Source organism: Triticum urartu, chromosome 3, assembly GCF_003073215.2.
Source record: "Triticum urartu cultivar G1812 chromosome 3, Tu2.1, whole genome shotgun sequence".
NCBI lineage: Eukaryota > Viridiplantae > Streptophyta > Magnoliopsida > Poales > Poaceae > Triticum > Triticum urartu.
This window is the reverse complement of record NC_053024.1, coordinates 659,267,347-659,280,645: the sequence shown is the minus strand read 5'-3', so window position 1 is coordinate 659,280,645 and position 13,299 is coordinate 659,267,347. Positions and strand designations below refer to the sequence as shown.

General features: G+C 43.9%; 1 protein-coding gene across 1 annotated transcript; it reads right to left on the bottom strand.

The window, feature by feature from the left end:
- Positions 1 to 4,919: 4,919 nt before the first annotated feature.
- LOC125545751 (uncharacterized RNA methyltransferase pc1998) lies at positions 4,920 to 11,955 on the bottom strand. Its single transcript, XM_048709783.1, has 15 exons — positions 11,618 to 11,955; positions 11,412 to 11,526; positions 11,081 to 11,192; positions 10,909 to 10,953; positions 10,740 to 10,807; positions 10,448 to 10,502; positions 10,284 to 10,363; positions 10,065 to 10,148; positions 8,993 to 9,106; positions 8,143 to 8,261; positions 7,161 to 7,278; positions 6,949 to 7,079; positions 6,658 to 6,811; positions 6,077 to 6,156; positions 4,920 to 5,533 (listed from the first exon to the last, which is right to left on the bottom strand). Exons 1-15 carry the CDS (start codon positions 11,875 to 11,877, stop codon positions 5,422 to 5,424), a joined length of 1,647 nt encoding a protein of 548 aa, XP_048565740.1. The 5' UTR covers positions 11,878 to 11,955; the 3' UTR covers positions 4,920 to 5,421.
- Positions 11,956 to 13,299: the final 1,344 nt, after the last annotated feature.

Below are 13,299 nucleotides of genomic sequence, written 5' to 3'. Positions count from 1 at the left end.
AAACATGATCAACACCAAGGCTCCATGGGTGTTAGAATCATTATTGTGTAATCTAGATTATTGACTCTAGTGCAAGTGGGAGATGAAGGAAATATGCCCTAGAGGCAATCATAAAGTTATTATTTATTTCCTTATATCATGATAAATGTTTATTATTCATGCTAGAATTGTATTAACCGGAAACATAATACATGTGTGAATACATAGACAAACATAGTGTCACTAGTATGCCTCTACTTGACTAGCTCGTTGATCAAAGATGGTTATGTTTCCTAACCATAGACATGAGTTGTCATTTGATTAACAGGATCACATCATTAGGAGAATGATGTGATTGACTTGACCCGTTTTGTTAGCTTAGCACTTGATCGTTTAGTTTGTTGCTATTGCTTTCTTCATGACTTATACATGTTCCTATGACTATGAGATTATGCAACTCCCGTTTACCGGAGGAACACTTTGTGTTCTACCAAACGTCACAACGTAACTGGGTGATTATAAAGGTGCTCTACAGGTGTCTCCGAAGGTACTTGTTGGGTTGGCGTATTTCGAGATTAGGATTTGTCACTCCGATTGTCGGAGAGGTATCTCTGGGCCCTCTCAGTAATGCACATCACATAAGCCTTGCAAGCATTGCAACTAATAAGTTAGTTGCGGGATGATGTATTACGGAACGAGTAAAGAGACTTGCCGGTAACGAGATTGAACTAGGTATTGAGATACCGACGATCAAATCTCGGGCAAGTAACATACCGATGACAAAGGGAACAACGTATGTTGTTATGCGGTCTGACCGATAAAAGATCTTCGTAGAATATGTAGGAACCAATATGAGCATCCAGGTTCCGCTATTGATTATTGACCGGAGACGTGTCTCGGTCATGTCTACATTGTTCTCGAACCCGTAGGGTCCGCACGCTTAACGTTACGATGACAGTTTCATTATGAGTTTATATATTTTGATGTACCTAAGGTTGTTCGGAGTTCCGGATGTGATCATGGACATAACGAGGAGTCTCGAAATAGTCGAGACATAAAGATTGATATATTGGACGACTATATTCGGACACAGGAATGGTTCCGGGAGTTATCGGATATAAAACGGAGTACCGGGGGTTACCGGAACCCCCCCCCCCCCTGGGAGTTAATGGGCCTCATGGGCCCAAAGTGGAGCAGAGGAGGGGCGGCCAGGGCAGGCTGCGCGCCCCCTCCCCCTCTAGTCCGAATTGGACAAGGAGGGAGGGGCGGCGCCCCCCCTTTCCTTTCTCTCCTCTCTCCCTTCCTTCCCCCTCTCCTAGTTGGACAAGGAAAGGAGGGAGTCCTACTCCCGGTAGGAGTAGGACTCCTCCCTGGCGCGCCTCCTCCTGGCCGGCCACCCCTCCCCCTTGCTCCTTTATATACGGGGGCAGGGGGGCACCTCTAGACACAACAATTGATCCTTGAGATCTATTAGCCGTGTGCGGTGCCCTCCTCCACCATAATCCTCGATAATATTGTAGCGGTGCTTAGGCGAAGCCCTGTGACGGTAGAACATCAAGATCGTCACCACGCCGTCGTGCTGACGGAACTCTTCCCTGACATTCTGCTGGATCGGAGTCCGGGGATCGTCATCAAGCTGAACGTGTGCTAGAACTCGGAGGTGCCGTAGTTTCGGTGCTTGATCGGTCGGGCCGTGAAGACGTACGACTACATCAACCGCGTTGTGCTAACGCTTTCGCTTCCGGTCTACGAGGGTACGTAGACAACACTCTCCCCTCTTGTTGCTATGCATCACCATGATCTTGCGTGTGCGTAGGAATTTTTTTGAAATTACTACGTTCCCCAACAATGCTGCTGAGTCAAAGTCGTCTGTAGGAGCTCCCTAGCCCGTCGTGTCTCAACTGCTACGGGGGACTTGCCATCAATCGGGAGAGCTGCCAATCGTGAAGCGGCAGCAACGATGTTATCCAATGGGTTAGAGTAATGACCCAGAGGTGTTGAGACGTGTCATGGTGGAATGTCGTTCTGACGAGGCGGAGGCGGCGGATCCGTCGCACGAGGCTGAACTGGTGCCCCGGTCCCAGGTGCCTCCGCCCGGTTCACCACAGGTTGGTTGCTGGTGCCCGCTCCCGGTGTGTTAAAGAGATTCCTCGCCTCCAAGACCGACGGAAGGCGCGATCGGTATCTTCTCATGACATCGTCTGACGCGCTCTGATCCAGCATAAGCCGGTACGCCTGAGCCTCCAATCCGGCCCGCTCTGTAGCCATCCTGGTGTTTTCTGCTGCCAGGTCCGCTTTAGCTTGAGTTATCTGATCCTTCACCTTCGCAATCTCTGCGTTGTGTTGATCCCGGTTTGCCGCGTCCACCTCTGTTGCGAGCAATGTTGCTAAAGCGTCGAACAGATCGGACAAAACCTAAGCCGGAGGCGGCGCAGAGCCCCCTGCTCCCGCTGGTGTTGCTGTTGCTGAACCGGAGATCATTGCCGCGGCGGTAGAAGAGTGCTGCGCTGGTTGTGTACCGGCCATCAAGACCGCGACCCGGCTTGGCAGATCAAGGGGGTCCGGAATACTGTTGCCATCGGAACCTCCACTAATCCGGCCATCCTGCAGCTGGTACAGCGACTCGGTCTCTCCGGTTGAAGAATCGTCATCAGAGCAGACAACGGTTTCGCCACCAGATGCCGATCTATCCTCATATTCCGCTCCATGGATGGCACCCACGAAGACATGCTTTACGGTGGGCTGAACCTAAGCAGAGCTTGCACGCTGAGCCGTCTCGATGATGTCGGTGCAGATGTCCGGCTCAAGGCCCGGTTCGCCGATCTTGCCGATGAAGATGTGAATTCCACCAAAGGGGACCCGGTACCCGTATTCGACTGAACCGGCCTCGGGACCCCATCCTGCATCGTCGATGTAGAGCTTGCCGCGATGACTTTTAGTCATCCGGCCCACAGCGTATTCCTTGAGTCCGTCGAAGCTTGCCTTCAAGGACTCGAAACCATCGTGCGATAACCCCACGGTGGGCGCCAACTGTCGTGGTTTTGTCACGACAGATGTCCTTGTGAAAGGACTTAGTCGCGGAGCCATCGCTACGGGTTAGCTTAAAGGGGTTAAAGCGGATAAAGGACGCGAGAGTTTTATACTGGTTCGGCCCCTTACGATGAAGGTAAAAGCCTACTCCAGTTGTGATGAAATTGCTAGGGTTTCGATGACCAGGGAGCGAATCCGCTTTGCCTGGCTCTCGAGTTGTTGTGTGTGTTGTCCCTAAACCGCGGTCGGGTCGTCCCTTTATATACATAGGTCGACGTCCGTCGGTTTACAGAGTCCCGAGGCCGGATCATCAACGTGTCCAACTCGGTCTCTATTCCTCCTATCTTACAATACAAGTTACATGATAAGTCGGTTTATATCTACAGGCCTTAACCCGCCTTTGGGCCTTGGGCCTTCATAAAACGCCACCATCCTTTGTCTTCCTGTGCTTCTAATCCTCATAGAGTTAACCCGGCCACTCCTGGCCGGTTTATGTCCAGTAGTAATATCCCCAACATAATGTGATAGATAATGCGTCGAGGGAGATGGGTATGAGACCCACAATATGAGTTGTTCACAGTGGTAACCTATTCTTTGTGATCGGAGATCCCGTGAATTAGATGTGGAAGACAAGCTGTTGATCAACTGAGAGGAGAGTATCCTTACTATTAACAATACCACTCCATGAAGATGCAATACTCTCATAGTCTCCATGGCAGGTTGATGTATATCTTAATGTGTTCTAAGAGGCTCATTTAAGCAGAGATGTTGTCCTGCAGAACATCTTTTGAAGAACACACCTATATGAGTCTGATTGTCAAACGTTGCAATCTATGAGAGTAGGGTTCTCTCTAGTAAACTCATAAAAGGTCACGGAGTATGGCGCATAAGCTCCACCCACGGGGAAGACCCACGGTAGCCTAGTATCGGTCAAGGCTTTATGTGAAGTTGGATTGGTAGAAAACTTGTAGTTCAAGGCCCAGTTCACTGTTCAAGTTTCTTACTAGTGTAGCATAGAGTTCTAGGTGGAAATTCAACTCAACAGTCTCCACTGCAGTACCGGTATATAAAACAGTGTTTTGGAACCAAAGTCAAATTTTGTGTGCCTCTGGGATCTGGTGGGGAATTGCTGAAATTTTGTCTATTTTGGGCCTAGCCCAATAGCAGTTTCAGAATATCCTAATAAATCCTAGAGGCCCGCGCAGCCCATTCATGCAAGGAAAGAGGTGGAACTAAAGTTTAGTCCCACATTGCTAGTTTAGAGGGAGTTGGACCTCTTTATAAGGGAGGTTCTTTCCCCATTTGTATGAGCATGAGAACAAGAGGGTCATCCACGCGCGCTCCTCCTCCATCGCCCGCCACGCCACGCCTCGTCGCGCCGCGCCGCGGGTTGCGGGAATGAGCCGAGCCGATGACCTCCCGTTGCAGCCTGTTCGCGGGAGCGCTCCGCGCGACTACCGACTTCTTCATCATGGACTCCGACGACCACTTCTTCCCCGACGTCGACAACCTCATCAACGACATGGCTGGAGAGGATGTCGACCCCAAGTCCAGTGCTTCTGCTGCTGCTGTCCCGTACATGTTCTTGCTCTTTCTGTTAGAAGTCTTGCCACAGTTCTTTATTCTAGTTTCTGCCCTACATATGTTAGGTTCTTCATCTAGTGTCTGTTCTAGATGTGTTTAGTTCAAGTTCATATATGCAAATGCTATTTACCTTCTCTCTGCCAGATTGCATGACTTGCTTTATCTCTGCTATATTAGTCATGCTTTATTTACTATTTCCGTTAATAAAATCATTTGATAAATTGCTCATATTTCCAACACAACTTTGGTGCCTTTTGCTAAATTCTCCGGACATACACGTTGATTTTTCCCCCGGCCACATCCTAACGGTGGTAGATACAGGCTGATTGAGTAATCGAAAACAAAAGTATATACAACCTAAAGATACAATGATGTTTCATTTGACAAAAAGGTAGAGGTTCTTTGTCCTCCCTAGATACAGAACACTGCAGATAGTCTACGCTCTATATTTCCAACAACAACGGCGAACTGAAATGCACGGCCAAAATTTGGTGAAACAGAGGCTAACATCAGTCCCCTTGCGCTCGAGTTCCCATCTTAAGCTAACCTGTACTGCACAGTTTCACTGCTGGTTTACACAACAAGGGAATAAGCCAGTACTAGCACAGAATGTAAGTTCCTGATTGAGACACTAGCTATGTGAGTTTCTACAAATACCTTGCCCTAAATTGAGATCCTTGAGTTGATGTTTCGTTTGACCGGTGTGAAATCCCTCGCGGCAACCCATCACTTTCTGGGTCGGCGGTAAACATGCAAGCATACGCCAGATTAGCACCACAGCCCGTGCCACTTCCAGCCTTTTCGTATGAGCAAATCGTTTCTGTCTGGTCAGACTTTCGATGGCTTGGTTTTCTTCTTTTTCGCTTTTGTTTTCGTTTTTGCTTTTGTTTTCTTCTGAGCAATTCCAGAGTCCCGTCTGAAGATCGCCAGGACTTCGATGCTGCATCAGTAATGCATACAGCCAACAAAGCTTGTTTATTAGGAAACTAGAAAATAAAGGGCCCATGGACCATGAGCAATCATCCGAATCATCATAATAGAAAAGGCAAACTAGCATCGCGCCTTGTTGCCTGCAACTAATGTGCAAAATCAAGAATATAACGGGTTGCATGGGTGGAGACGGAGAAAGTGAGGTCGAAGTTATTTGAACAGGTCATCACAGGCAGATTTAGCTTTAGACAGGTTCATTAATTAAGAATATCAAGAAGCATCTTCAAGTTAATTATTTTGATCAGCGAAAAAAAGCCATGTGCCACTGAAATATTCATGAGACTGCTCCTGACTATCTTCAAACTTAATTAGCCTAGAAGTCTCAAATCTATATAATCACCCAAGCCAGGTTGCAAGGGTTGGTCAGAGCAACTTGATTTTTGCTTGCGCAGTACTAGAGCTTAAAACAGTACATAAGGATCTTCCAATGAACCCCATAAAGGTTGCAGTAAAACATACGGACAGCTTCCAGTCAAGAGGTTGAGACCCGTACCTATCAGTGCCAGGGAAGAAGTTAAAAGCATGTGCATTCTCCAAATGCCAGGCCTCGTTGGATATCAAGCTTTTGCAGTCCTGCATATGAAAGGAAAGTGCATAGATGAACCCGGGTACATATGAACCCACTTTGAAAAACACATTTCTAAATGCTAAAAAAATCTGAAAAGTGTTACATGGTTACGTCTCTATGTTCTATGTGTGTGCATAAAGTTTCACGCAAAAATAACTTTTTTGTGGCTTGTGCAAAAAAAGACAAAAAAATGTGTCGTGTTACACTATTTAAAAGTACTGAAATTTGTCTTTTTTATGGAGACAGAACAACAAAACATTTTTCCGCAAAACTTTGTGTCGCGTACACACATTTGTGAACATGTATGCGTGATATTTTCTTTTGAATTTTTTGACATTTTAAAACATGCTTAAAATGGATTTTTTCAAAAGTGGGTGCATATGCCCATGGGTGCAGGGGGTGCCCTCTAGCATATGAAATGCTTATATATAAGAGAACTGAAGCACCATAAAACTGAGGTAGGAAGGGTACAAGATTTGGACTCCTCGTAAGCTAGCAACTGTCACCTTTTTAAAACTGTCCCATCCGCAGCTGATGTATATGAGGGTCTCTGGCCATATTCCACTACTTTCTTCCATGATTGTACTATCAACATGAACAGCTGGTTCCCTTGCTCGCAGGATCCATGGTCTCTTCTCATCTTTGACCTTTGTAAGTGAACTGTTCAGAAAATAACATTACCGATAAAGCTACCACAATGGAAAAAGGATATCATAATTTAAGAAAACTGTCGACATATTTGTCAAATAACTGACAGCATGAAAGCATGTGGACTGTGAATTACTTCTTATATCTACCTTTTGGCCTTGAACGCCTTGCGCTCAGACAAAGCAACTCTCTGTAGAGCATTGATAACAGAAGGGTGCAGTCCTTTCCTGGGAGGATCCACGATAGCAACACTTGACCCTTCAAGCCAGTGAATGGGTTCCTGGTACCATGATGTAGGTTCCAAATTAATCATCATAATATGAAATGTAACCATTACAGAAATACAGGTTCAATTGCATACAGCTGAAGCATCAGTATTGTGCCAAGTTATGGTGCAACCCAGGTTTGGTGGAAGTCGGCTTGCTGACTTCTCAAAAGACAATTTCGACATTTTATTGATCTCAACACATCTCACAGACCTGCAAGTATAAGAACCTCACTTGAAATATTTCAATAAGAGTTTCTAAAAAAGAAAGAGAAGTGGGACACTATAAATGGTACACTGAAAGTTCTTATAAATATTTTAATAGAGAAGCCCCAGGGCAGACTGGGTGTCCTAAATCTCAGCTTGAGTCGGCTAGCTTTAGAACCAGGCCCACAAGAAGTTTTTACAAACAAATAGTGTAAATTAATATATCTAGAGGAAACCAACATACTTTGGTTTCTCAGACTTTGCTTGGCTTTGGACCAGAACACAGTTATATTGGCGCTCTTTTTCCGAGCCAGACCAGGCTCAAATTTAGCATTTTCAGGCCAGACCTTACACAGGGTTTGGCAAAGTTTAACTGAACTAAACTAATATATTAAGTTCCAGAATGGCATTCACTATACCACACTAGTTTCGATATCACTACTTGTGGCTTAGTGCTACAAGCAAGACAAGCGGTCTCCTACACTTGACTAAGTGGCCTACAAGCAACACATAGAGCAAGGCTAACTGATTCGAGCAAAAGCTATCAACAAGTATACCAAATAGGGAATAAAAAACTAACTCTTTGAACTAAAACATTAGTGAAGTATTCTAGAATCTCTAGATTGTACAAGCATTAAGATAGTGTATCAGATCGTAAATTGTTTAGTATATCAATGAATTTAAGTATGCTCCACAACATCTGGAATGTCTGGGAAATGATGTTGCCCTCATGCACCTGACAGGCAATATTCATATCTAATCTTGGCACATAAAAAGGTACAATATTTGCTAGTTAAACATCCATTTTACTTACTCACCTACATTTCCGAGAAGCAGCAACGGATAGTTAAACATGCATTTTTGTACTCACCTGCATTTCCTAGAAGCCGCGATGGCTAACCCAATAACACCGGCACCAGAGTATAAATCAACAACTGTTGAGCCCCGTGGTACATATTTGATCAACTTATGCAGTAACGAGTTAAAAGACTGCAGAGGAAACACAACACTGTGTAAGAAAAGGCTGGCATGACAAACTTACCGTAAGTTAAGTTAAGATACACAATCGAACCATGTGCAGCTAGAATATATGGTGTATGGAATGGCTCTATGGTTAATCAACAGCACCTAATAAATAGAACTGCCTAGATTTTTTTACTTTGTTGTGAACCTTGGTTCACATCAAGACAAACACAGTGCTGAAGATGGTTGATGGTATGTCTTGAAGGGAATTAGGGTATTGGAAGGGGAAACGGACTATATACTAGGGCCGATGGACTTCATATAGGATAGAAATATATATTTTTCTTGCTTCCTCTCATACATTTAAAAGAATAGATTTTGTATCCATTTAGGAGTCCAGCCATGCTAGATTTTGTACCCATTTAGGAGTCCAGCTATGCTAGAGTATGTATCCAGTTAGGAGTTCTCCTCTTGGGAGTCAAGTTATTTTAGTTAGGGATACGTGCCCAGCTGTCACATGCTGGAATTACTGTTCAGTGAACAGTAGCCGGCCTAGAAGGTCCACATAAGGGATGTACCCCAATTGTAAGGAGGCAAGCAAGAACAATCAATTTATTCTCTCTTCGCAACCATGAGTCTACCCAAACCCTTGCGGCCACACCGTCTGGCCATCTTCATTATAACAGTAGTTATCCTGTTTTGGATCAAGCTTCACAACATTTTGGTACAAAATTTGATCCTGATATAATCACACATACCAGAGTATTGGCCTGCCCAAAGCTATAAGGGTCAAGACAAATATCAACTCCCCCAAAACGCTCCCACAGATCTGCCTCCCCGCCGATATGTCTCCATTTATGCCCAAAAATTATCTGCAGATGCAACAACATTATTATAGGAAAATGCCGCATAGATGTAGTTGATCAACCAACAGGTAAATATAAGGGAGCTAACTTGTAATCAATGTCTTATAACTTGTAAGCAATCAGTTTAGACTTTAGAGTAAGAACAAAAAGGAAATCTGAACATAGCCTTGATATTTTTGTCCTATAGGATTTCCTCATGCTGTACACCTGGTCCTTGCAGCTTGTAAAAATGTTGACAGCTTATCAGAGGAGAGTATTTAATACAAATTTGATTAATATATGCATAAGCTTCTTATAACTGGGGCACTCGTGACCCGAACAGCTTGACCTAGAAAGTTCTTTAGCACTACAGTGCACGATCTTTTCTTTGATACATACTGTATTAGTTAACAGTTTAAGAAAAAAAATAGATCAACTAATATTTGGATTTCATGGTAAAAATAAAAAATTAATATTTGGATTTGTAGAGATGGGAATTGGGTACAATGGAACCATACGAATTATGCACTCCATATTCCACCTTCAATCTTATCACCAGTATTCATCACTTTGCAAAAATTCTAAGACTAGACTGTAGTACCATTATCCTAACTTCGCATAAAACTTAACCTATTCCACTATCCATATTGAAAATGGCAAAAGCGTTACGTGCCTTAACTATACAACAAAAGTAAATCAACTACTCCCTCCGTTCACAAATATAAGTTGTTTTGGATATTTCAATATGGACTACATACAGACTGAAATGAGTGAACAAACACACTAAAATGCGTCTATATACATCCGAATCAGAAAAAAGCTATAACATATTATAGTACTCCCTTTGTCTAGAAATACTTGTCGGAGTAATGGATGTATCTAGAACTAAAATATATCTAGATACATTCATTTCTTCGACAAGTATTTTCGGACGGATGAATGGAGGGAGTATATTACATCCACCAAATTCACACACATATCTTACATTGCTGGTTGATGTCTGGAAATTGGCCCATATAGAGTGAATCACATGCAAATTACTTCTTGGTCCACCATTTGTCCATAAGAACTGTCATGAGTACAATCACCAAGATTGAGGATAAAAAGTACACAAAAGCAAAGTAAATGACTTGGCAGAATACCTAAAGGAAATAGGAAAGCTGACAAGCAGCTATATGTGTTGAACCTCAGTTGGAAAACTTACTTCTTGCAACAAACTCAACTTCTCTGAATTTTTGGAGCGCTCGTCTCTTGAATTCCAAACGAATGAAACTTGAACTCTCGCTAGGCAGAAAATAACATATTTCAATTATTTTGGGTTTGGAGAATCGACAGTACAGCTTAGAACAGATTGAGAATAAAGCTAACCTTGCTCGTATCTTTGCGCAACGGGAATAGACGTGTTATATGTCGTCACGGTCATCTAGGGATATGATAAAGAAATCAAATGCATCAGGATTATAGGCATAATGACATGCTTGATGAGGTCATTCTGTGTTGGGATTTACAGCAAGGAAGACCGAAGATCACAAATTTCAACTTTCCCATTCACAAAGAGAATCTATAAGGTGTATGTTCTTGGTGCAAAAGAAAACTGAATACTTCCTTCGTGTCGTTATACATACATTATGTACATGCTATTAAGCAAAGTAATAATTACCTGCACGTATCTTAGTTCACCAGTACCAGCATCTTCATCAAAAGGCTGCACACTGAGCTCAGATATACCTGCAAGACCAGAGTTCTAACATATTATGCCTCACTTCGTGATTTGAAGAAACTATGTTTCCCTAATCTGTATGGAGCAGGCACAACAGACAGGAACACACCTTGCTTCAGAAGCTTAATAGCATAGTTAATGCTTGGGTGATGGGCTGAAAAAATGTGAAAATAAAACGGTGAGTAATAGATTGAATATAAAAATAACATGCAGCAGAACGAAGTACAAGTGGATAGCCGGATACTGTGTAACTCTTACAGTTAACTGATTTCATAGCTAACCTCTGCAATCGGGAATATCTTGAACAGTATGTGTCCCTTCTTGATACAGGCCAATCAGCGGCTTCTCTGGTGTTCCACGTACCGCTAGCTTCGCCCGGCACCGCCATTCTGACTAAAAACAAGGTTCCCACATTCAGAGTTTCAGACTTAGCGGCAAAGCAAATCCAGTAACTAATCACATCAATTGCTTAGGTGACTATACATTTACTGGGAAGTGGGAAATTCTGAACCTAAAAATCTTTTCGGTTACTCGGGTGACCAGAACCTATGCAAACTAATTTAGTTGAAACCAAATAGACATGTCATCCCACACATTTCGGGCTACGCGTACCAGCCTGCCCCTGCTGAATGTGAAGTCTTCGATTCCGTGGCCACTGAAGAAATCCGCCACCTCCTGCAGCACCGGCGGCTTGTCGAGGTCGAACTCGTGAGTGCACCCGGAACACCTACGAACCACGCAGAAGAGTCAGCTCACACACGCACACGCACAGAAGCGAGCGCCAGCGCGTCGGGTAAGAGAGCGAGAGAGTATCGTACGAGCCGAAGTGAGTGCAGTTGAGGCAGGTGGAGGCGGGGTCCATGGTGGAGACAATGGCGGGCGGCGGGGGCAGGGAGGCGGCCGGTTTTGGCGCGACGACCGGCTTGAGCCGCGGAGGTGGCGGCGGGGCACGGCGAGGGGGAGGGGGAGGAGGAGGAGGGCGAACGCGAGGCGGGGGTCGCGGCTGGGTCGTGGTGGTGATACGCGGCGCCGGGGCGGTCGGGGAAGGCCAGGGGAGCAGCCCCGCCGGGGGAGGCATCGCCGGCGGTTGGGGAGGCGGGAAGAGGGGTGTGGAGGGAGGGATAAGGAGGCGGGCGATGCGCTTGGATATGGGACTGGATTTTTCAGTAGTGTCTTTTATCGGAGGCAAGTTTTTTTTTCAAAAAAAACATATAGCCGTTCTACTCCTTTTTTACTCTCTTCGTTCCAATGAATAGCGCGCATGCATTTCAGAATTCAATTTTAATCAGATCTATAGTACGGTACTCCCTCCGTTCCCAAATATTTATCTTTCTAGACATTTCAAATAGACAACAACATATGAATGTATGTAGACATATTTTAGAGTGAGATTCGCTCATTTTACTTCGTATGTAGTTACCTGTTGAAATCTCTAGCAAGACAAAAATTTGAAAATGGAGGGAGTATATGTTTTTGTGGCCTTAAAATTATGCAATTTAAACTTTTTTTGAATTTGAATTCAGCGGTTTTGTCACATATAACCTACATTTGATTGATCTAATTTATGGTCAGAGTGCACTTTTAAAATGTGTGCATGCCGTATTCATTGAAATGGAAGGAGTAGCAAAGTTTACTCAAAAAGGAGAATATGAAGGGCACGGTGTTTTGGCTCCCCGATGCACAACCGCCTAAATGAATATCAAAATTGGGGAAATAGCATAGTAATTTTTTCATACAAAATATGGTAGTACCTCACGTATGAATTTTCGTGAAGAAATGGTCCTAATGTCCTAGACAAAGAAGACAAAATCAGTGCTATAAAAAACCATGTGTTTGAACTTTGAAGCATGTTGAAAGGTCCGGTTTTATTTTATTTTGCTCGAAAACACACAGATGTTGCCATCACGAAAATTCACAAGCCAGGGGAGCACTCGAGTATGTTGATTATAAAATAATGTTTAAAATACTTTGCTATTTTTAAAAAATAATGTTCATCAGAATGCACATGGAACCATGTACATCGGTGTTTTTCTGATAAACAAAGCCTGTATTATCTTCATAAATTATGTCGCCGTAAACGAGAGAGTTTATTGCGACTCTAATGATTGTTTCAATCATTTAGGAGATAATTCATTAGTCGATTCGTGGCTAACCATCAAACTACAAACAATGTAGAAAGCTCATGTGCAGGTTATCACACTATTTTTTTCATGTGTGATCTGTATCAGAAAGTGGCATCGGTCCATTTCTCTTCCAAAATCAGTCCCGACTATCTACTGTTGAGTGTGATGTTGCCGCCACATGTTAACCCACCCAATTGATAGCAGCTTCTTCTGCATGAAAGCAAGCACATACAACCAATTAAAAGAACCGCGTAGGCAATTCCATGCCTTCAAAACATACACCGATGTTCAGTTTATGACTCGGATAGAACCTCCACTTCGACATTGCTCTGGCTCACCTTCTTTCTTGGACCAATCCATCCTCAAGCACCACCTTT